The sequence below is a fragment of the Lissotriton vulgaris genome, chromosome 11, assembly GCF_964263255.1.
Source record: "Lissotriton vulgaris chromosome 11, aLisVul1.2, whole genome shotgun sequence".
In the NCBI taxonomy this organism is placed as follows: domain Eukaryota; kingdom Metazoa; phylum Chordata; class Amphibia; order Caudata; family Salamandridae; genus Lissotriton; species Lissotriton vulgaris.
In genome coordinates this window covers 1,107,372,439-1,107,398,159 of record NC_141699.1, presented here as the reverse complement: position 1 = coordinate 1,107,398,159, position 25,721 = coordinate 1,107,372,439, and the positions used below count along the sequence as shown (strand labels likewise).

At 43.6% G+C, this 25,721-nt stretch overlaps 1 protein-coding gene across 1 annotated transcript in view; it reads right to left on the bottom strand.

Annotated features, from left to right (window-relative positions):
- The window catches only part of LOC147684249 (putative cation-transporting ATPase 13A4), a 276,452-nt gene that overhangs the window by 142,120 nt on the left and 108,611 nt on the right, over positions 1–25,721 (bottom strand). The window contains exons 12-15 of the mRNA XM_086944649.1: positions 21,957–22,145; positions 19,264–19,325; positions 18,088–18,238; positions 1,118–1,204 (exon numbers count right to left, since the gene is read on the bottom strand). Coding sequence (XP_086800775.1) covers positions 1,118–1,204; positions 18,088–18,238; positions 19,264–19,325; positions 21,957–22,145 — 489 coding nt within the window. The remainder of the gene's footprint in view (positions 1–1,117; positions 1,205–18,087; positions 18,239–19,263; positions 19,326–21,956; positions 22,146–25,721) is intronic.

Sequence of the window (25,721 nt, the reverse complement as noted above, 5' to 3'; positions counted from 1 at the left end):
GCAAACTAGAAATATAAAAGGCAGTGTATGTGACAGTTGTTGTATATAAATAAGAAAAATAGATAGATAGATAGATAGATAGATAGATAGATAGATAGATAGATAGATAGATAGATAGATAGATAGATAGATAGATAGATATTCACTGAAAAAACAAAGGTTACAGTGATGTTATAGTTAGGCTCAGATTTCACTCGTACAAAACTTGTTAGCTCAGCTAACTATAACTCACGCCCCCTGGAATGCACTGCTTATGACCTCAGATATTACATCACTCATGACATGGTCAATTACATCACAGATGACATCACGGATGACATCTCAAATAAATAAATAATTAGTTTAATTTAATTTTCTAAACCATTATCCTTGTTACCATGGTATCCAACAGCAGTTTGAGATGGTTTGCTCTATGAAGAGCTTGATATATATATATAATAAATAGACAGTCCTTCGACAACTCCAATGACTATTGAGACATAACATTTGGCATGCATTTAGGGCCAGATTTATCTAGGGCTCTTGTCGCCCTTGCATCACACATGTTGACGCATAGGCAACACAAGCCCAAATTGCATTGCTCTGTGCACCATAATAAATCTTGAGTAACTCAAGGCAAGACAAGTTGCTGCCTTGCGTTACTCTGCACTGGAAAGGCATTCCATATATGGATCATGGGTGTTCAGATGTATTCACCTTTGAATCTTGGGGCATTCCCAGATTTAGTAGGACAAGTTACCCTGGGAATGCGTCAAAATGGTGTGCCTTTCCACGAGAGGCATGGCACCGAGAAATATGTTTATTTCTCCTCATTTTTTCCACTTCCTACGTATGCTGCATTCTGTAGCACACATAGATGGAGGACAAAGACTCGGAGGAAAGCTTTTGCTCAATAATATGTTCCTCCCTGCACAAAAACAACCCTGTCTGTTACTCAGACACCCTTGCACCATGGGGCAAGAGTGCCTATGCTGGCGCTTGGCAGCCATAAATGCACAAGTGCAGAGTGAGAGTAATGCAGCATATCTTAGTAGATGTGGCACATTCCTGCCCTCTCCAAGTGGTCTTGCTGCATTGCATCAAACCTTTGTAAATCTACAACACTCTATGGAAGTACCTTGGTGGCCTTCGGTCCTGGTTTGAGAATCATTGATGATGTTTGCTTCCCTTCCAGGCCTTCGTTGATACTCTGATCCTCAACCTCCTGGCAGCAAAAAGAAGAAAATCATTTAGGTTGGTGATAAGCAATGTAACAAACATTAAAAAGATATATATATTATTTCATTATTCACATTTGTAAATTGCATGTGATGCTATAACACAATAATTCTACCTATAAACGTTTCAAGATACAAGATAGGATGTTTGCTATCTGACAGAGCACAGTAGGTCTCAGTATTTAAGAAGTGTTTGAAGGCCTTCTTGCAACTAAAAGTGCCCTTTTTATAAAAAATGGCCATTGAAAGTTTTGTCTTTCCACTTTATCCCTGGATAGCACCAACAGCAAGCATTGGCAATTCCAGTAGTTCTGACTTTAAAAGAATGTCGTATGGTAATTTGAAGCATCACATGAAAAAAGCAGGGGAATAGATGTGTATTCATGTGGAGGCAAAGACCTGTAGACTAATATAGTGTTATTGGGGTAAGTTGAAAGGTCAGGTGCAGTTCTACTGTGAATCCTGATATAAATATTCATTTAGATTAATCAGTTCCCTCCTCCCATCAGTGTTGCCACCAGAGAAAAACACCATAAATGATCTAGTTTTCTAATACACTTTTATAGTATTCCGATGTGATATGTGTTCAAGGTCAGGCAGCTGAAAAAAAAACCAAAATGATCACAGCTCTGTTTGAGGGCAATCACTTCTTTCTGGAAGAACACAAAATCTGCCCAATCAAATAGTCACTTCTGTTTCCAAAAATGTGAGGGGAGCCAAAGCCCTTCGCTAGTATTGCACACACAATTGTCTAGCAACAGCTGTGCTGTGATGCCAGACCATAAAGGTTTATTGTAGTTTCATTTTGATAACTGACCAGACTATGTTGCAATAAATCCTGTGCAGAGTTAGCCCACTTTCTCCAGATGTCTTTTGATGGAACCAGCAGAAAGCACATTCTTATGATGCTCCGCTCTTACACTATTTTTTTCGCTCATGCAGCGGTGCATGGTTGAAATCCCACCCAGGTCACTGAGAAGATCAGCAGGTTTTAAGGGAATGAAGGCGGTGGAGCCATTGACATGTGAGATAAACTGAAGCTGCCTCTTTTAGTTAGTTTGAGGACTGCTTTTGACACATTTTAATCCATTCTGGAGTGAGTTCTAGATCTACAATGGCTTTAACTTGTAGGGTCGCCCTTGATGTTAATTTTAACCATTTCGCACAGGTGGTACTTAGGGGTGCGGCTTTAGCTTTCAAGATGATGTACCAGAGTGCCATGAATGCAGCACAGCATGCATGTTCCTGGTTTCTTAAAACAAATGCCAAATGGGTTTGTGACTTATTTGTGTATTAGGAAGCAGTAGGACTTATCTGTAGATTTTGAATTATAATGAGTCCAGTAGTGGTTGATTTCTGATTGGACATCAGTGTTGGGCATATGAAAGCAAAGGCGGAAAGTTGGATGAGGATGGAGTTCACTGATGGGCCATACAGCTGATCATTTTACATGATGAACATTAAGGTCAATGCTTTTTTCTGGTTGGCTGCCGGTCGGTCTTGTGGGGAGCCATTTTCAGAAAGCCATAGTGGTGGAAAGCAGCATGAAACAATGTGCTGTTACCCAGAGTCCAGCTTTGTTTTGCTTGATACTTCAATTTCCCAAAGATCATTATTTATGTTTTAACTTCTCTGGCTTTCAGCTTATTTTGCTGGTTGTAAATGTGAAGCTCATTCAATGCTTGGTGAAGCTCCACCTTTGGAAGTGAAATCATGGCTCTCAACAGAGATTTTGGGATATCCCATTTTGCTAATATAGACTGTCAAAGGCCACTGAATAGACTATGAAACAGGCAAAAAAGTGGAGAACCAGATTTATTGTTACAGTTATGGGCTGTTAGGCCAAGTTGTTGTCTATTGTGCCACAGTTAAGCGTGGATCTGGTCTGAAAAAAATTAATAATGTGCTTGCACTGGGCTGTTGTTCTAACTCCTCCAAAAGGATTATCGGGCAGGCTTTGGCTTGCACCTCTAGTGGTGCAGTAAGGCGATCGTTATAGCTGTATTTCGCCTGTCACTTTTCTTAAATATTGTAGCCTTTCCATGAGATTGGAACTAATCCTAGTTCAAATATTAGAGAAAATATGGATAATAGTCTTTCCATCTACCTCTGGACTTGCATAACAAGGCCGGGATGCCAATAGGAATTGGGCCCCATTGCATCTGCAGGCTCTGACTGAATGTGTCACTCTATTGATGGTGATAACATTATCCTTCTGTGGATATTTACTCAGTTCATAGCCCGTTCATGCTAACTGCAATTGTCACACCGCCTGTGATGGTCGACAGATCTTCTTGAGGACTGGATATGGTTTTGGTGGGTTTAGTCGACATGAGTGAACATACCATGTCCCATCTAGTTACCCCCAAAGCCAAATATGGAAGTGTCTAAGTTCTTTATCAACTGCCAGAATTTGGATTGGTCATTTTGTCTTAACGTTTGCATAGATGGAGTCACTGTGCACTGTTATGATTTCTCTTTTCCTCCTTCAACTGTTAATGGAATAAGTACTTAAGTTTAGCAAGACAAGTAATGTTGTAGGAGGTGGGGCTGCTCTGCTTATTGTTTCCAGGTAGCAAACAAACCTCTGCCTTATTGCTTTTAACCTGGGTGTGAACCAAGAATGAGAGGTTCTCCGCGTTGCAAAAGTGTTGGTGGCACATACCTGCTGCAGAGACTGGTATAGAGATCTGATTACCCTGAGTCAAGTGACTATAGATACAATATGCTCTGCTAAGTAATACAGCAGCCCTGTGCAGCTGTTTTCTGCTCCCAAGTATTTCATGTATTGAGGTTCATGGATATGTATTTTAATCTCTTCATAAATTGTGATGGCAAAAGTTTCCCCAGGATGGCAAGTTCAACACCTCACGCCATTTTAAAGTGGTAGCTTGAGATTAAGGAAAAATATCACTTTCCCTCCAATGGATTATGTGAAAGGAAGTACACATCAAATTTGTTTTACATGAGACTAAGGTATAATCTATCCTGGCAGTCTTGCTGAGAGACTGAGGGCCTTTTTTAGATCTCTGAAGATAGAATACTCTGACAGATATCCCATCCGCCATATTACAATCTCCATAGGATATAATGGAATCATAAATTGACGGATGGGATCTCCATCACATTTATGGCGGAGTATTCCCCTCTGCCGAGATTTTGATTAGGCCCAAAGATGTGTGTTTTGAAGTTTAGGCAATAGATTTGAAATTTGGTACGGACTGGAGGAAAAGTGAATTAAGTAAATTGCTGACCTTAAAAGTTTCACTGTTTTTGATATTAAAGAGATCTTCTTCAGCATGTACAGATTGTGTACACTACGATTCATCAATTGGTTGTAGGTTGAAGTCCCCATTAATGACCATCTCTTGCCTTGAACACTTTAGTAATAATTCTTTGATTTCTTCCAGGAAGTCCAAGGCTACTTTTCTGTGAACGTCTCAATGAAGGGTAAGTAAATATTTAAAAACATGATGGAAAAAGTTGTATTGCTGGGGTGACATTGGTCTAGTGTAACAGCCTGGAGCGAGCAGCTAGATTCATTAATGGGTTTAATGTTAGTCTACAAGGTGCTTTTGATGTATAATCAAGCCTTATACATCTCAAATGTTTTTGATTTTACTGCCAGTTGTTGGACCTCCTGATACCCTTTGATCGGGTGTGGTTCTATGCACTAGGTCAGGAACTTGTATGCCTCACCATTACCTAGTAATATATTGGGTCATGCAACAATCCGAGAAATTAATTAGAGATGGCTCCTGCTTGTTTTGCTCTTTTTCTTTGAATATTCAGTTGCACTAGGAGCAATTTTTAGAATTTAGTCTTGCTTACTGGAGGAGGAGATAGACCAGTTAATTTTACGATATTTTGTTTTCTGCATCTAGGTGAATTGAAATCAGCGCCCTAGACATTAGATGTGATTCAGAACCTTATGCTGTTGTGAGTACTGTCTGAGTCTAAGCAGGAGCGGTTTATATGCTGACTCGCTGGAGACAATAGGTCAGGATACCTATAATGTTCCTCACATCTCAGCCCGTATCCCCACTGAGTGAACATACCCTAATGTGCTAAATAAAGATGCTTTAGAAGGGCACCAACTAACAACTGCATCTTCTCTGTTTGGGTGTTCATGATTATATGTCCTCTGTGTTCATATGGGAGAGGGGGTATATGTGCCTATTAGAAAGTCATCCATTTTGCCCTGATCACCCCCATGTTTTTCTTGGTGCTGGTGGTAACAGCGCCCTGGGCTCTGCTTACCAGGCCTAGGAACAGTGCTATGAATAGAAGGATATGTAAAGTTGGTGTAATTATCGTTGTTACTGAGCATGGGAGTAAGTCCCTAGTATAATATATGTAGGTTTACAGCCCAGTAGACTTACTACAGTTAAGTGTGCACCACTGTGTTGCATGATGTAATTTTAAAGGCAAACACAAGGAGATGATGGGCGGAGCACTGAAACTTTTCAGACACTCACCCCCAGGCACAGATCTGCTTTGAATCTATCATCGGGTTTTACCTCACTTCGCCACCCCAGTTCAGACACTGCTATATGCATATCAGTCTTGACCCCGTGCCTAATGGGAGCAATCAAGCCCAAACTGCCAACTCATGTCTCCCTGGACAAGATACAAGCATTCTGGGACCAGTTTCAGACTTACAGCCCTCAGCAGCCGGGCTAGCTTGAATCCAGTGGTAAAGTGAGCAAGGGGCCCACGTCTGGGCATACCCTGCCAACTTAGGGTGAACAAAGCAAACACAAGGGGAATGATGGACGGAGCGCTAAACTTTTTAGACACTCAACCCCAGTCACAGATCTGGGTTGAATCCATCATTGCTCTTTAGCTCACTTCGCCAACCCAGTTCAGACTCAGCTACATGCAAAACAATCTTGACCCTGTGCATCATGGGAACAGTCCAGCCTGAACTTGCAAGCCTTGTCTTCCCTGGACAGGAAACAAGCATCCTTGGACTGGTTTAGGGCTAACATCCCTCATCAGCAAGGCTAGCTTGAATCCAAAGGCAAAGTGAGCAAGGGACCCACGTCTGGGCATACCCTGCCAACTTAGGGCGAAAAAAGCAAACACAAGGCATTGATGAAAGGCCAGGTCTCTGTAGTGGGGTGAATGTAAGACATTGTTCTGCATTCTGTCCATCAATTGTTGTTTTTGCATTTGTCACCCCGAGTGGGATGGGTATACTCAGACGTTAGTCCCATGCTCTTCACACCAATGGAGTCAAGCTGTCCTGGCTGAAGACGGCTGATAGCTAGAAACCGGTCCTAGGATGCTTGATTCCGGTCCAGGAAAGACATGGCTTGGCAGTTCGGGCTGGACTGTTCCCATGAAGCACAGGGTCAAGTCTGATTTGTATATGGCCATGTCTGAACTGGGGTGGTGTGGAGTGCAAAAAAATGATGGATTTAGGCCCAGATCTCTGTACTGGGGTGAATGTATGACACTGTTCTGCATTCTGTCCATCAACTGTTATTTTTGCATTTGTCACCCCCACATCCTGCCACCCCAGCCACACAGGAGCCTCAGTATTTAGATTAGTCAGAGGCTTGGAAAGTGAGTGTTAATAAACTTAACCGAGCCAGTGGGATGGCTTAGCCTGATCTACCCTTCAAGGAGAGACACTCTCTCTTTTGGATTTTGTAAAAATACTGCTTTCTGGGGCAATATTATGCCACCTTTTGGAGGAAGTGGTCATACCTGAGGGTGCCACCATGCATCCCATTGGTCAGGGGTGCCCCGTGTTTGATATCCAGGAACACTGGATAAATATTGGAGAGCTCCATAGCTCCTCAGGCCTGCTGTCTGAGACAACAAGGAGAATGAAGGCCTACTGGAATCTGGATCTGCACCTAAAGGACTGCACTTTGAAGGACTGCACCTGCTGCACAATCTGATACTACAGCCCTAAAGTCTTTGCCTTGCATCAGGAAGGATTTGTGAGTAGACTCCCTGCAAGCTACAGGTTAGTATAGCCCACCTGCATCATCTTCACCAAGAATCCCCATCCACGAGTGTGTCTAGTTGACTTTTGAGGATTGGTCCAGGAGCACTGTGGTATTTGTAGACTAGACATCCGAAGGACCATCTAGAAGATTCCAGGCTCTTGGATTGGTGTTTTGGACCTTTTGAACCCTCGAGGAGACCTGATGTTTGGTGAAATTTGGGAGCATTTTGTCAAAAGCTCCATAAGGTGAAATGACGTTGAGAGTCAAGCCGGCTATCTTCAACCATGACTCGGCCTGGATTTCAGTTTCATCTTAATGAAACCTCCGGGGATCCAGACTTCCAGGGTTTGACAGAGGCCTTGCGGAGAAGCGGTCCGATGACGTCACATGAAAATCGACCTGCTGCGGCTGCATTATCCATGCGGCGCATCTTCCTTCATTGCGCTGGGTGTACCTTTAAAAAGGTGTACGCAGCACAATGAAGGGGAATGCACTGTATTATGATGAATGTGCTGCCCTCAAGGCAGCTGCGAACGTTTGAAGCCCCAGGGGCAGTGCATTCATGTGAAAAACGAAGCGGCTGCCTTAAAGGCGCTGGATGTTTTCATAGTGCAGCTGGCACTTGCTTGCACTTTCAAAGGGATTAGAGATCCCCTTGCAGGTGGGAAAGTTGCACCTGTCTGCAAGGGGATGTCTGGTGGGTCCTTGGGACGCCCTTTCCCTCCTCATTAAGGCTTCTCTCAGGGAGCACACTGACAGTGCGCCTCCTGAGAGCTTCTTTGCCTCTGTGCCAGTGTCTGTAATACGGCGCAGGAGCAGATGTAAAGGGATTCTTTCATTTGCATTGGGCACGCCCCCATGCAAATGAGGGAACACCCCCTGAAGATAGTGCTGCCGCTTTAGGTGCGCGAGAGCTATCCGGATTACAGTAGGGACCACACAAGCATCTGTGGCCCCTTCTGAAATACAAAATGGTAGGGGGCATGCAAAACAGATGCAAACTCGTGTTGCGCCCCGTGGAACTTTGTGTAATACATTCCCTGGAGGGGATCACTCAACGTCGAGTGAAAAATCCTCCAGAACAATTTGAAGGTAACATTTTGACCAAGACCTCCCGCTTAGTTTATCTGACTAGGGCTCCGTCACTGTAGGCCTCAGACTTTGTCCCAATAAAGCACGACTAGATGTACCAAAGTGTTGCTATATGTTTTTAAGCACTAGAAAGTGTTTATTCTTTTTAAAAAATCACATCTCTAGTTATCTACATTGAATGTTTGCCATTTATGTGACTAGTTATTCATGAAAATATAATCTATTTTTATAAATTGGAGATGGATTCTTTTTTGTTTGTTTTGTGTCTTGCATATTTATTGTACTGGTGTTCTTAAATGCTGTACACACCTGTCTCCTAAGTTACTCCTGCCTGTTCATTGCCGGCTACCAAGGGTTGAGTAACAGAACAATTTATTGAGACCTTGTCTGAACCTTTTATTCTGTTTGTGGCCATATTACTAGTGGTAAGTCACTACTTATCACTACTGATAAACCTCTTTCGAACAGTGACAATCAACATTTATTTCTGTTTAATATGTGTACTCTGCTTTGTGAGAAGTACTCTGGGGTGAAAATTTGTTCATTTTAAATCCCTGTGTAGTGAATGAAGGACTCTGATGTCTGTTAGGTGTTCAACTGCATATGGATAATTTGTGAGAGATCACCAACCGTGGGATCAAACCACTAATTCCTGGTGATGCTGGACTGATGAGAACTTAAAGAGAGGTGGGATTATTCATCATACTTGGGCAGCTCCTGCCATTGGTACTCAGCCCATCAGTCCATGTCTTTTTTGATGATGTCTTCTGAGTTTTGAGCTAAGGGCTTGGATTGTTAGAAGGTGATAGATTAGCCACATGCAAGCTATGACTAATAGCCCTCTTGTCTGGGAGAAAGTTAGCTTTGGTCTTTTTAGGGAAAATGGTCTGGCGTTTGAGGAAAATGAGTCAAAGTATCACATTTTGGTACCTTTACTAAGTTTAGAGGCTTCTTTTTCTTTTCTTACATTGTTAACAGTTTATCCATAACAAGTGGTGTCTCCTCCGGGGTATCATGAGGGTCTTGTGTATTATTGTTGATGCTACTTCATTTGTTTCTTCATTATTTAGATTTCTATGATTTGTATTAATCTCCATTGTTTCAGCCGGTGATATTTTTGTTTAAAGGTTGTCAAGTTTAGTACTTGTTACTTTCTTAAGGTTCCAAATTAAGAGTTGCAGTAAATCAGGAAGGGTGCATGGTTTCACCACATTTGATATGAAGTCATGAGAGTGTTGGTCAGTGGAATGAGAATCTTCTAGTCTGTCTAGCTTGAGTTTATAGAATGTAGTTTGTTGCCCAGGTTAGTGGTGCATGAAGCAAGAGACTGCAGCAGGTCTACCAGGAGTTCTAGTTTACAGAATTGAAATGTAGGTGTTTAGTTCCTGTGAAATAGAGTGAAGGTTACTTTAGTAAGAATACTGTTGGTTGTGTTAATCAATCAATCAAAGTACTTGTAAAGCGCGCTACTCACCCGTGAGGGTCTCAAGGTGCTGAGGGGAGGGGTGTTGTTACTGCTTGAAGAGCCAGGTCTTGAGGGTTCTTCTGAAGGTGAGTAGAGTTCAAGAGAACGACGACCCACCAACACCAGCAACAGGCCGCCCGCAGAAGCTGGAACAAGATCACAGCAGACCAGCTCACCACCTCCCTGAGCCAGCACCCCCCAGCCAGCTCAGCGAACCCCAGCCAGGCCGCCGACAACCTCACGAAGTGGATCAGCAACTGCGCGGACGAACTCGCCCTACTGAGGACCCCGCCTAGCAGACCCGGCAGCAAGAAGGCCCCATGGTTCACCGACGAACTCAAGAGCTCCAAGAAGAACTGCCGAGCCCTCGAGAAAGTCTGGAGAAGGGAACCGACACCGGACAACAGGACCTCCTTCAAACTTGCTCCCGGAAACACCACCAGCTGATCCGCGCCGCCAAGAAAACAGCATTCAAGGACCGGTTGGACAACAACGCACACAACTGCAAGGAACTCTTCAACATCGTGAAAGAGCTTTCCAACCCCAGCGCAGGAAACAACGACATCACCCCATCGCAAGACCTCTGCAACTCCCTCGCTTCATACTTCCACAACAAGATCGCGGACATACACAGCAGCTTCAACAACCAACCAACGCACACCATGACCGAACAACCACCCCCCACCACCACCCTCCACGCCTGGACCCCGATCAGCACCGAAGACACCATCCGCACGATGAACTCCATCCACTCCGGATCACCGACCGACCCCTGCCCTCACCACGTCTTCAACAAGGCCGACGCTGTCATCGCACCCCACCTGCGAGACATCATCAAGACATCCTTCGACACCACCATCTTCCCTGAGAGCTGGAAACACGCCGAACTCAGCGCTCTACTCAAGAAACCAACAGCGGACCCCACCGACCTCAAGAATTACCGCCCCATCTCGCTCCTCCCGTTTCCAGCCAAAGTCATCGAGAAGACCGTCAACAAGCAGATGGCCGCCTTCCTCGAGACGAACGGATCCCTCGACCCCTCACAGTCCGGATTCCGAGCCAACCACAGCACCGAGACCGCCCTCATCGCCGCCACCGATGACATCCGAGCCCTGATGGACAATGGAGAAACAGCGGCCCTCATCCTCCTAGACCTCTCAGCGGCATTCGACACGGTCTGCCACCGCACCCTAGTACGGCGCCTCAGCAACATCGGAATCCAGGACAAGGCGCTGGAATGGATCATCTCCTTCCTCGACGGAAGAACACAGAGAGTCCGCCTACCACCGTACAAGTCAGAGGCCTCCGAAGTCATCTGCGGCGTCCCCCAAGGATCATCTCTGAGCCCCACCCTCTTCAACGTCTACATGAGCCCCCTCGCGGCCATCGTACGCAAACACAACCTCAGCATAATCTCCTACGCCGACGACACCCAGCTGATCCTCTCCCTGACCAACGACCCCGCCACCGCCAGAGCCAACCTGCACGAAGGGATGAAAGAGGTAGCCGAGTGGATGACGACCAGCCGCCTGAAACTGAACTCGGACAAGACGGAGTTCCTCATCCTGGGCTCCTCACCCTCCGCCTGGGACGACTCCTGGTGGCCTCCCGCCCTGGGCACCGCACCCAAACCGACAGACCATGCACGCAACCTAGGCTTCATCCTGGACTCCTCCCTCTCCATGACCAGGCAAGTCAACAACGTCTCCTCGGCGTGCTTCAACATCCTACGCATGCTACGGAAGATCTTCTGGTGGATCCCCACCGAGACCAGGAAGACCGTCACCCAGGCCCTCGTCACCAGCCGACTGGACTACGGCAACGCCCTCTACGCCGGTACCACCGCCAAGCTCCAGAAGAGACTCCAGCGGATCCAGAACGCCTCAGCCAGACTCATCCTCGACATCCCACGAACCAGCCACATCTCCGGACATCTGAGAGACCTTCACTGGCTCCCCGTCAACAAAAGAATCACCTTCCGCCTCCTCACCCACGCACACAAAGCCCTACACGACCAAGGCCCGAGCTACCTCAACAGCCGAGTCAACTTCTACGCTCCCAAACGCCACCTCCGATCAGCCAACCACGCCCTTGCCGCCATCCCCCGCATCCGAAGAGCGACTACAGGAGGAAGGTCCTTCTCCTACTTGGCCGCCAAGACCTGGAACTCCCTCCCGACCGACCTGCGCCTGACCCAAGACCACCTCTCCTTCAGGAAGAAGTTGAAGACCTGGCTGTTCGAGCAGTAGCGGCACCCCCCCCCCAGCGCCTTGAGACCCTACGGGTATGTAGCGCGCTTTATAAGTGTCACTGATTGGATTGATTGATTAGGTCTTGGGCCTGCCGTTGGTGGGTAGGGAGGGTGTTCCAGGTCTTGGCGGCGAGGTAGGAAAAGGATCTGCCGCCGGTGGTCGTTCGTTGGATGCGGGGGACAGTGGCGAGTGCGAGGCTGGCAGAGCGGAGCTGGCGGGTGGGGGTGTAGAAGCTGACTCTGCTGTTCAGGTAGGCTGGTCCGGCGTTGTGGAGTGCTTTGTGTGCGTGTTTTAGGAGCTTGAAGGTGAGCCTCTTGTCGATGGGGAGCCAGTGTAGGTCTCTCAGGTGGGGGGTGATGTGGCTGCTGCGCAGGACGTTGACGATCATTCAGGCGGAGGCGTTTTGGATGCGTTGTCGTCGTTGTAGGTGTTTGGCTGGGATTCCGGCTTTAGGTGCATTGCCATAAACTAGTCTGCTGGTGACGAGAGCCTGTGTCACCGTTCTTCTCGTTTCGGTCGGGATCTATTTGTATATCCTGCGGAGCATGCGGAGGGTGTTGTAGCAGGAGGAGGAGACAGCGTTGACCTGTTTAGACATGGAGAAGGAGGAGTTGAGGATGAATCCTAGGTTGCGTGCATGGTCTGTGGGTGTTGGTGCTGCTCCCAGTGTGGTCGGCCATCAGGAGTTGTCCCAGGTTGAGGAGGTGGCTCTGAGGATGAGGATCTCTGTTTTGTCCAAATTTAGCTTCAACCGGCTGCTCTTCATCCAGTGTGAGACGGCCTTCATTCCCTCGTAGAGGTTGGTTTTGGTGGTGTGTGGGTCCTTGGTGAGGGAGAGGATGAGCTGGGTGTTGTCGGCGTAGGAGATGATGCTGAGGTCGTGATGGCGGGCCACTTGTGCGAGGGGGGCCATGTAGACGTTGAACAGTGTCGGGCTGAGGGATGAGCCCTGGGAGATGCGGCAGATGATGTCGGTGGCTTTGGAATGGAAGGGCAGGAGGCAAACGCTCTGGGTTCTGCCGGAGAGGAAGGACATGGTACAGTCAAGGGCCTTTTCTTGTTAGTCATGCAGACTGGTGATGAAGTAATTTGTTTTGTATGTACAGCCTCTTCAAGTTGTTTTACATCTAACACAACTAGATGATAGCTTTTGATCTCAATGATCTCACTATTATAAGACATTGGTCTATTAGTTGAGGGGTAAGTACTCTCCTCCAACAATAACCACAATCCTTGTCAAGGTGAACTACTATATCGCTAAATTAAACTGTGCTAAAACTTCCTGGTAGCTCTGGCACAGAGCAGACAGGCTTAACTCAGAGGCAAGGTGTAAAGTAAAGAAAACTCCCAAACCAATTTAGAAAAGTATAGTAATATTTAAGAAATAGAATGACACCAAAATGACAAAAATCCAATAAGTAAAACCAGAGTCATGAATTTTTAGAGTTTCAATTTAAAAATAGAGCCAGAAAGAGTTAAGCACCAACCATGGTCATCTGGTTGCTTTTGACTTGGACAAATGTAAGGTTTAAGGTCAACTGCGATGGACCGTGGGTAGCATAAAAGAACCTAGTTTGTCCCGGCAAAATGATTCCTTCAAGCTTGGGAACTTTTATGGAGCAGAAAGTCTTCAGTATGGTAAAGAAGTAGGCCATAGTCTAATCTGGGATTGTCGATGACAGAGAGCTGAAGTTCCAGGTCTCCGTAAAGCTGTCGACAAAGGCGGGAAAGCTCAGAATGGGAAAAGCTTAGGCTTCAAACCCAAATAGCCATTGATGTTGATTTGATGGAGGCAGTGGCTGGGTCTGGGGAGGCTCGAAGTCATTGGATACTAGTGCGCGGTGTTTCCGTTGAAGCGGATATGCAGTAGGCAAGAAGACAGCAGGAACTGTGGCAAACTCAATCCCAGTAGTGGTGCACCCTTGGAGGACAAGCCTGGCAGGTTATTCTTGTCTCACACCACTTCTGAGGGCAAAAAGTTGACAAAACGTTTCCAAGGTTGGACCATGAGGAGTAGATTCTGATGCTGGTCAAGTGTCCAGGCCCTTAGGACTGCACTTGGAGGTCAGGTCTCGATCCAGCCAAAGCCAGCAGAAGTGGGCAGGTAAGATCCAGTTGAAACCCAGAAAAAATGCCTCTTGAAGCTTGTTGTAGCAATGTAGCTCAAACAGGTGGTCAGGTAACTAACCCTTGGAGTCATGTCTAGGGTACTGGGTACAAGCAGAATAGGTCCAGTTTGCTTCAAGATTTCAGACTGCAGGCCAGTCCTTCTGAATCTTCTACAGGTCCCGTTATGTTCTGAGGAAAGTACTGTGGATGCCACTTTTATCCCCAGTTCCAACCTGTGTGGAGTGGTGCTCCTGGTTACTCAACAACGGGGCGACCCTGCCCACTTTTGCATCACTTCCTGTTTTTTTACTGTAAACAATCCCACAGGGCCCTCTCTGCTCAAAACCAACAAGACAGCACCTTTCACACCCCTGTGCAGAGCTCCTCTCTACACTTCAGCCAGAGGTGTGGCCAGGGAAATGGGCAACCCTTCCCCTGTGGTCACTCTTAACGAGTTCTGAAGGCCTCTCCTATCCCACTGGACCTGATGCCGGACTTGATAGGGGGACAAAGGAAGGGGCCTGGCCTGGCTCTTAGCCACATCTGACTGTGACAGGGTAGGCCTCTTAGAAGTTAATTAAGTTCCAGTACACAGCCTACATGGTCAGCCTTGCAGGGAAACAGAATGCCTCCCCATACCCAAGACCTTTGCCTCAGCTCAGGGAGCAATTTCACATCTCATCAAGGGGCTTCTCAGCTCCTGGGTGACAGTTGGAAGCTAATGCAAAGTACCCCCCTTGAGGCTTTTGTCAGGTAGCTTTTCTAAAAGTAACTGATCGGAAATATTTATTACAAATCAAACTTTACCAATGAATTGGGTTTCTAATATATATTTTAAAAAGTCCAATAATGAACTCTGTAGGTGTTTCATAACTGGAGATAACAATATTAAATTTAATATGGTATCCCAGTGCTTTCTTATGGAACAGGTAATACTACTATAGTGAAAATAGCTTTCAGGGTTTTTTTTCACTGCAAAGACGTGTTTAAATGCCCCATTTTTAAATGCCATCCACCGAGCCTTATGGCACTAAGGCCAGATTAGGATGACAAAAAAAGGCAGGTTTTAGGTCTATTTTGACAGGTCGAATTTGCAGTTTAAACCGGCACAACCAGGCTACTGGTAGCAGGCCTTCAGTCCTATTTGCACGATCACAGTGGATGGCACCGTGGGTCCTGCAGGCCATGTGAGACATTTAACTTACAGGCCCTGGGTACATTGTGGTGCCATATACTCTGGACGTATTGGTAGGGTAAATACGCCAGTTAGAGGTATGCCAATTTCATCATGTTAAATATGAAGCAGAGTCACTTTACCACTGGCTAGCAGGGCCAAAGAGCACAGAGTTCTACAGCCAGCAAAAACAGTTAAGGCAAAAAGCTGGGGTCGTATCATGTGAGAGATGGTCATGTCTAACAAATATCTTTCCTAGTATTAGAATATTTGTTGCTAGGCAAGATTGATCCAGTAGTGGAGGCAGATCAATGATACAGTAGTCTGGTAGGCTCTTATTATGATGGTGGACTTCTGCCACAATTTCAAATGTATTTGTAAGTTGGGGAATGTTTTGGTAGTTTCCTGAGTGTGCGTTTGGAAAGAACTGGCTGCTCTGGTAAAGTTGTATTCAATGAGACATTTGAAATGCTCTTGGAGATAGTGAAGATTTGGATGAGGAGTTGCTCAGATAATGTAATTGACTTGCCACTTTTCAAATGCTTGCTTCATAAGGTCTGTGTGACCCTGGACATAGTGTGTGGTATCTTTGATGGACACAGTCGCTGCTATATCTACGACTCTCCTATCTAGTCGAAAGGTGCTATATGCATAGGGATAGAGGGTCTGCTCTGGCTGGTGATAAAACTGAAAATATCTGCTTTTGGGAGTGAGATGTTTCAATTGTGGTGCCACTTATTGTTTTCAAACAAAGCAAACAGAAATGGTATTGGACAATATAGCAGGTAAAGGCAATATGAAAGAAAATCCCACTCTCCTTCCCTCCACTACTGTTTTAGTTAATTTTGGGTTTAGCTGGCTGGTGTGAGTTAGCCTTTGCCTTCTCTTGGTTTCCTTGATGATTCCTGTGGATTATCAACGTCTCTGTTGTATCTATTTTCAATTTGTATTACTTGGAGTGGAGGCAAAATGAAGCAAGCGACCACAGAGTTGTTCAGGGGGTCTTTCTGAGGGTTGATGTGCCCATTGTGGTTACTATAAGTACTTCAGGCTAGGTACAAAGTAGTTTCTTTGGATTATTTTGTCAGGCAACAGGCTGGAACTAGAAATGCTCCTGTGACTTTAGTGACGGAGAAGGGCATGCCCTGCTATGTGCTACATATCTTCTGCCTCCCCGGGGCAAGACATTGGAGTGATATGGCTGCGACCATCAAATGTTCTCAAAGTGTCACAGGTTTCCTCTTTTTTTCTGACTCAAACCAACCAGACCTGAGGCCCAGATTGGAGGATTGCAAGTTGAAAGTGAGTGGAAATCTGCAGCCACATGGCCATCAATCCACTAGCACAGCTCCAACATCCTTGCATGTATTCTGCGGTAAATCTGATGGGCCCAATCAAGTCAAATAGAGGAAAAGGTTGACAGTCTGCCAACTATGGCAGGTTTGAGCACACCGCTACCATCAGATCCATAAGGATCAAAAGACTCAAGGAAGTTATGAAGAAATACAGAAATACCAGCAGGTGTCTGATGTGCACTAGAAGTAATAGCCATCCTGCGACATCAGGAGCAGAAGTGGAAATAAAGTCTTCTTTATTGTGGGAGGGCAGGAGCACAGCACTCATGGCATCGGAAGTGGGCAGCAGAAACAGAAGCAGAGGTAAGGGTAGAAATACACACCATCAAGTTCAAGGTCACCTCATTAGATTAAAGTTAAAACCTAATTATTTGTTTCTAAGTTTTCCTAAGGGGGCTGGTGCTGCAGAAATGGTATTTCTGTGGCTAATTGACAATTTTTAACCATTTAATGAAGGTCTTGCTCTTACTCTAGTGGCATGCTTGGTACATGAAGCTGAATTTCCATGGAAAGAGGGAGCCAACTAAGAAAACCTCAAGCAAATATTTTATGGACCACCATCCTTCTGTCTAGCTTATCACAGAGGGAATCCACAAGGTGTCAAACCTCATTAACTACTGATGCTGCCTTCTCTGTGTTCTCTTATAGCACCTCTACTTTTGGGGATGACTTGGATGTGCATGGAAACCAGATAAATGCCAAAATACCTCATGTCTCCCACCTCTCTTGCAGGAAAATCTGGCTATCCCAACAGTTCATTTCCAGGAGCACTTTTCCTATCTGGATCTGCCATGTATTAACCATGACAATCTCGGACAGGAAAATTAAACAGATGTCCTCCACACAATGGAAGAAGAGTTTTGGTACATGTGGGACATTAGTTATTTTTTTCCAAAGATGGACCCGCAGCAACTGTTCCCTTTTCCTTAATGCAGCTCCTGTCATACTCACAGGAGCCACTTCAGGGAAGAAAATGTATCTGACATGGCAGCAACTCATAATGTGGGGGCTCAACAAGGCGCTCTGACATTATTAAGTAAACTTCTTGAAACAAATTTAAAAAATAATTGTTGAGCTAGTTCAATTTTGTGTCTTCTTGTAGCAGATGCGTCTGTATAATTCAAAATCTAAACTGCAGAGGTGGTGCATGCCTCATTGGATAATAGTGACAATATATTAAGCACACCACAAACTCAAATGTTGCTTATAAAATGGGAGGAATTATTAACCAACTTCATGTTAATTACTGCATTGATATTGAAGAGATGACAGTTGGGTGATCAGGGCAGCATGTACTAATCTTCACCCGGTTTTAGACACAGATCACTGTACTAGATGCTCTAGTGATACAAAGAAAAGGGCTGCTGTAAGAGGTAGTATTATCTATTGCTGAAGTTTGTTTGGTTTGACTCTTTGATATCAATGTGATGGTGAATATGAACAATGCAAGGATGAGTTACCCAAAAAGTGCCTTCAAACATCTTGAGGTCCAGCGGATCCCCTTGAAGTTTCCCATCGATGACCATCAGTGAGTGGCAGCTCGCGAGGGCTCCCAAGAGCGGCCCCCAGGGTAAGGCTGCACCAGAGCTGAACTTGTAAACACTTTGAAAACTGAAACAGAAACAATTATGAGGACTCATGCTTGCCACTCATTAGGGATAACAGTATTGTTTTAAAAGAATGAGAAATACAGCATCAACAAGTTTATGAAGACGGGCGGTATCCTAGTGACTCAGCAAAGCAGCTTCTGTCCACCAGTATGGAAGGATATCTCCTTGTGTCTACAGTTGTCAGCTCACACTGATATCAATCACCGGAGATTCTGACTCACCACTACTGAGGACGGACGGGATGCCCTTTATTTTCCTAAACGTAACCCTTATAAACCTCAGTTTCTTCTCATCGCTTCCTCTATGCATGTCTTTTTTACTTCTCCTCGACTTTCTTCAAGTGCTACTCTTCATTTCTGCATCTGTTGACTTGTCTATGAACTTCACACATTACACTATTATACTGATCTCTCCATGGTCATCTCGGCTTGCCCTTTTGTAGGAAATCAAGCTTTTGCTACTATCCTTTGCCTATAGTACAAGTTGTGTCTCTCCACTCTTAATTAACTTAGGCATCCAATGATGGTCTTAGGCTACAAAAGTGAATTACATTTACAAAAGCTGTAATTCTGTCTTTAATCAGTCTTCACACTGTCTTTAAACAGATCTTTCCTTCAATGTTAGACTGCCTTGTGGCAGAAAATATTGCAATAATTTAAAAAAGTTTTTTCTTTGCTCGAAAATATCTTAAGTCTATTCATCAAGGCTTAAGACTATCATTTCCAATTTAAGGTAGTTCTAAGATTGTCTTAAATGAGGGAAAGAACATCTTTCAACGGATAAAAATGTTTAAAGAAAGAGTTAAACTTGTAAGAATTTTGGTAAATCAGTGATTCAGTTCCTCTTCCCAATTTGTGGTTCTAATGAGGTCTTAGCTGTGCAAATTATATCTATAGACATTCTTTTCACTGCATGTTAATATAAAATGTAAAGATAATAGAAAAGTTATTGAAATTCAAGAACATGATATTTAAATTTCTTTTATTTAAACACAAGTACATCCATTTAGGTAGTGGCCAATCTCACCTGTTCTCTCTTGAGGGGACGAGTCCCCACAGATCCATGCCATCTTCTGTTAAGGTTCCTGTCTGTGGAAGAATATGAAATAATATAACTTATTGCACCTCTTCCAGAAAGTGTCATGTGAAGAAGATTCTAGGCATCCTGGTGCTGAATTATGCATTTTTCATCTCCTTCCCAGATATATAATGTGTGAATAATTACATTTATTTGAATTAACTAGCTTGGACATCCCATAATTTATTATAAATACATTTAGTGTACCTTTGTGTTTGGAGCCTTGACTTTTCAACGGAAATCCAAATGCACATGGGGTATCATGTAGTTTAGAATACAAAGTATTAAAACATCAAAGGAAACTGCTGGCCAGCAAGTCCAGGCTCATCAAATTCTGACATAGACACTGAGGGCCCGATTCACAGAACTAACTTAAGACAAAATCCTAAACTTACTACTTTTGGTATTCACAGAAGTTAGGATTTTGTCTTAAGTTTGTCTTAAGACAGACTTAAGACATACTTAAGTTAGGATTTTGTCTTAAGTCTGTCTTAAGTCTGTCCTAAGACAAAGGGCCCGATTCACAGAACTAACTTAAGACAAAATCCTAAACTTACTACTTTTGGTATTCACAGAAGTTAGGATTTTGTCTTAAGACAAACTTAAGACAGACTTAAGACAAAATCCTAACTTAAGTCTGTCTTAAGTCTGTCTGTTTAGGATTTTGTCTTAAGTTAGTTCTGTGAATCGGGCCCAAAACCTTAACTTCTGTGAATACCAAAAGTAGTAGGTTTAGGAGTTTGTCTTAAGTTAGTTCTGTGAATCGGGGCCTTAAGACAAAATCCTAAACTTAATACTTTTGGTATTCACAGAAGTTAGGATTTTGTCTTAAGTCTGTCTTAAGTCTGTCTTAAGACAAACTTAAGACAAAATCCTAACTTCTGTGAATACCAAAAGTAGTAAGTTTAGGATTTTGTCTTAAGTTAGTTCTGTGAATCGGGCCCTGACTTTGTGAAGTGGATTCAACACTAAAGACATGTGCTTTGAATGGAGGACAATATTTTGCTTGCATGATAGGAGATGGTAATCTAGGCACACTTATAGGTAAACTCTGAACCCTCTTTACACAAATATTATGGACGTTTTCTCCCCATCAGTTAACAAAGCCTGGAAAAAGGTATAAGAGAGGACAGACCTAGCTAACCTGTTGGTAGGTAAAAGGTATCTGCAGTCTTTGTCCGCCAGGATGTTACCATGCAGTTAGGTGCCACACAGGTAAGACCATGCATCCCCTCCCATGCATCCTGCCCAGATCTACATAAACTATACACCAGCCTACTTTTGGACGGTGTTTGCCTTTCACAGCCAACAACCTAATCTGGTTTGAGATTCTGAGTGGCAATACAAGGGGATCACACTTGCAATTAGTGGCTGAGCCTTCGGTTCCAGGAAAGAACAAATGGTGAAGGATACAAGTCACCCATTTACACAATGAGACCCCATATTTCCTGCAGATCTTTTTAGGTGCATCAACAACTCTGATTTCCTTGAGATTAATTTTGGAGTCACCACCAACTTAGTCTCTGCTCCTTGTGCACACACAGCACTAATGGTGGAAATGTCACTATGAAAGAGTTGGCAATTGGATGCCTCAAAGGATAAAGATACAAGAAACACGCATACATTGGCAGCTATTGTACAGAATAGGCTCTTGGCCAACTCTCCATCTCTCTCTATTCCCACACCTGCTACGCTATCTCTTTAAAGGTAGAGGGTTCAGCAGATTTCCTCTGAATTTCCTGGCACAGAATGTCCCACCAGGTGGTCATCATTACTAAGAAAGCCATTGCAAAGATGGGGCAGTTGACCTTCAGCTATGCTTCAGATGAAGCTGGCCACACTCTGGAGTCATAGGTCAGACTAGTCAAACTGAACATTCTTGTATGAGCCTGACTGTGTGATCAGAGATACACCTTTGCCAACCTTAAGTGTTGAGTGTTTTTTTTATCCCAGTCCCTCCACACAAATCTGTACCCCAATCCGATTGTTACAGGCTACATCTCCCCTATGAATATATACTAAAGCCCATGTGATTGTAAACAGATGCATGCAAGATGGCCTCAAACTGGTGCATTTACCTTGTCAAAGCAGACAATGTTGACTTGTCCCCATAGGTTAATCCTCTGAGGGCTGAAGCAGAAGATGCCCTTATTGCCTCAAAGGATAAAGATACAAGAAACACGCATACATTGACAGCTATTGTACAGAATAGGCTCTTGGCCAACTCTCCATCTCTCTCTATTCCCACACCTGCTACGCTATCTCTTTAAAGGTAGAGTGTTCAGCAGATTTCCTCTGAATTTCCTGGCACAGAATGTCCCACCAGGTGGTCATCATTACTAAGAAAGCCATTGCAAAGATGGGGCAGTTGACCTTCAGCTATGCTTCAGATGAAGCTGGCCACACTCTGGAGTCATAGGTTAGACTAGTCAAACTGAACATTCTTGTATGAGCCTGACTGTGTGATCAGAGATACACCTTTGCCAACCTTAAGTGTTGAGTGTTTTTTTATCCCAGTCCCTCCACACAAATCTGTACCCCAATCCGATTGTTACAGGCTACATCTCCCCTATGAATATATACTAAAGCCCATGTGATTGTAAACAGATGCATGCAAGATGGCCTCAAACTGGTGCATTTACCTTGTCAAAGCAGACAATGTTGACTTGTCCCCATAGGTTGATCCTCTGAGGGCTGAAGCAGAAGATGCCCTTATTCTTCAGCCTTTTTTGGGCGTACATGACACCCACCGCTAGAGCAGCCAGGAGAGCAGGTGGCACTGCTATGCTTACCACGCAGATCCCCATGAGTATTGTTTCCTCGATGGGTTTCTGGTGAGGGAAGGACACCGCATTGTAAGAAAATACAAACAAAGACCTTTTTGGTTAGAATGTTTAGTCTGCTTAACACTGCAAATTGCAACGTAAAATTTGAAAATATTTATTTATTTTACATCCTTAAGTTGAAAGTAGTATGCTTTAAAGAGAATGAACACATATACTGTATTGGCTCTGTGTGCACTACATCCACAGATGGGAGTTCAGGAATCCCCAGCAGACACGGTCACCCACACTAGACACAACGTATGTATGACGTTATAATGCATTCATTTACAACACATGCATTTACAACTCAGTTTTTACATCGCAACATCCTTTACAATGCATCATTTTACTTCGCATGCCATTACAACGCATTTTTAAAAATTCACTTACAACGCATTCCATTATGTCACATCATAATATTACAACGCATACCATTACAAGGCATACCATTACATTGCATTTGAGGTTAAGTTTTGGATATTGTAGGGGTACAAATTACTATTCTAACTCTAGTAGGTGCAATGGTAGGGTAAGTGTTGGATAGTGTAGGGGTAGAAATTACTATTTTAACTCCAGGTGGTGCAACAGTAGGGTATGTGTCGCATAGTGTAGGGGGTACTATGCATTGTAATAGTTTGCGTTGTAATGACATACGGTGTAATCCCTGCGATGTAGTGACATGCGTTGTAATGACATGCATTGTAGTGACATGCAATGTAATGGCTGCATTGTAGTGACATGCCTTGTAAAGGATGTTGCGATGTAATGACTGAGTTATAAATGTAGTGCGATGTAATGACTGTGTTGTAAAGGTTGTTTCCTAACACAGCCCATGAACATATCATACATGCTTTCCTTTTCACTCAAGCAAACAGTGAGCGCCCTTCCTCAGTCTGTACACACTTACTGTGGTGCATTCAAATTGGATTCGAAAAACAGATTCTTTCAAGCGTGGACAATCATATGTGCTGATCTCCAGTCACTTGTCTTTTGCTGTTAGGGAACAGTTTTGTGGGCTAATTTTATCCAAACCTCCAGTACCCAGCCTCTAAGGGATCTGGGATCTCAAATGTGACACCAACCAGATTTCTTTTCCCTTGTGGACCACTGGTGTGGACCTCTGATGTGGTGTGAGACCCCTCAATAAAGTAATACTGACTGTATTTATTTATTTTTTAATATTTTTTGAGCTGGAACCTGTATTTCCTAAATAAATAAAATCATCTGCTACAGACAGCTGATGTAAGAGTAAGAGCACACATGTGTAGATTGAGTCAGGAAGATTATTGTCTATCTGTACATAGGTAGCTCTGTGGCAGATGGGCCAAGACTAAAATAAAATATTTCAATTGGATACTGAAGGTCATTCAACAGTCCTTTTGGGTAATGTGTAGAATATGTTTTCCATTTTGAACATGTCATGTTTAAAATGCATGGCACTGTAACTTTTGATTGGAACATGGAACTAGGACCAGACATGTTGGGAACTTTAGGGGTGCAACCACTTATGGCTTGTCTCTCCAGGACCGATGGCACATCAGATCTTCAAATCCTTAATTGAAATAATGAAACAAACTATAGAAGGATGTCAGCAAGAATGTAGTTCGTGCCATATGAACAAGAGATTTGTTCTCATGTGATCTGGACCTATGAGGACTGATCTTCCAGTATAAATGAAGAAAGATATGTGGCAATCATATTATTAAAATTAGGTGGGTGGCAAAGGTTCATAACAGGATTGTGTTTGATCACTTTAACGGTGTAATCGCCTTTGATGGGATGCACAACCTATATCTGGGTAATCGAGTTGTGCATTAAAAAGCAGAATACTGGACAATTAGGTTGGATTGATGTTTTATATGCCCAAGAGAAAGGTAGTCTATGGTATTCTTTCTGAGTTGAAAGTAGGGCTTATATTTTGCAGGTGGGCTGGCGGGGTTCTGGGCATTGGCACGCTTTTTATGGGACTAGTACCTTTTAAGTCGTCACAGTGGTGAGCAGCGTCATTTTAGTTCCACTCTAACAGGTCACAGTAACGCAATACTTACATGTGCCGGACACTATATACTTTGGTGTATCTCATTTTAGTAACAAGAATTTTTGCTTTAGAGAGTTATGAACAATTTTGTATTATCAAAATGTCATAGTTATAGAATCTATTGACTTAGAATGTAAAGTGCTGCGCTAAAGTGCATCTAATGCACTGCATTCACTAGGGACAAGTGATTTTGAAATGTATATGTGCCTAACGTTGATTATAACATGAGGATTTGCAGTTTTTGTTTACATTCACATGTGTGCATATTTCCTTACTGAAAATTGAGTTTGCCTTTATTAAATTATTGTGTTTATTTTGAATAATTTGTGGCTGTTGAGTCATGTATCCAGTGTGGACATTTAGATGACTTGCTAAGTTAGCATAACTGTGGGCCTTAAGCTTACAGTCACAGATATTTAACCATCAACATGAACAAGAAGCTTGTCTTTGCAATGCTCTCTCCTCTGCAGGTGCACCTCTGTGATCTCATAGTCAGTGAAAGGAGTATCTTTGTACTAGTGAAGAAGGAACAAGAAAGAACATTTGGCAAAGAATGTGGAGCCAATGAGCTGAATGAGGAGAGTCTATTCATGGGACATCAGGAGGGAGGAAACATTCCCGGTCACCCGGATGGTCTACTTGTGGGATGCGAGGATCAAGAGAAAGGGAAAATGTCAACCTTGGGAGAGTGGAAAGCTACTGATATTGATCAAGTGCGAGATGTGCTCATCTTTGAATCTTCTAGGTTTATTTAGATGTTCAATTGCTGTATTATTCAGACCCCTTCCTGACTTAGAGAGGTGCAGACCTTTCTACTTTATCTCTGAGAGTGTAAAGCTAAATGCCACATACTTTACTCTGCTGAAAGGGATTCTACTGAAATCTTTACCTCTGCAGACACCCTCCTGCTTATTCTTAAAATGCATCACGCTTACTCTACAAGACTTTAAATAGTGTTGGATTTGACTAGGTATTTAGAATTATTTATGTCTAATCAGTGGAACCAGAAATACTATAAGGAGCATCAAATCTTGTTTTTGATCTTTTTCATTGTTGCCAATGAATTTCTCATATGTTTCTTATTATTGTGACTGGACTTTGTAAGATGAATTGGTCTACCTTTGGTGATTTTGTACCTTTAAAATGTTTTGATTTTCAGATTCATCTATATCAGTTTGGCTATTAATTTGTAATATATATTATTAACCTTGGTACCGGATTCCTGGTCCTTCTGGAGTGGTCAAATGAGTTGTATGAATATTAAATTGCGTGGTTAATGTTAGCTCCTTATTACTTCCTAACGAACTACAAAGGGCCATCGGAGGATAAATGGTAAGGATGGTCCAGTGCTCTTTCAGTACTATCAAGTAAAAAATGAGAAATTAATTTGGGTTTCCTTGCTGCTTTGTATTAGTCTTAAAACAAATCAGGAAGACTGTGAGTGTATATGTATTTTGCATCAGACATTACATTGTACAAATAGAAGGCTTTAGTCCGGGGCCTTGTCAAGCTACCGGTCCCCAAACAGAACAACCATGAATCTC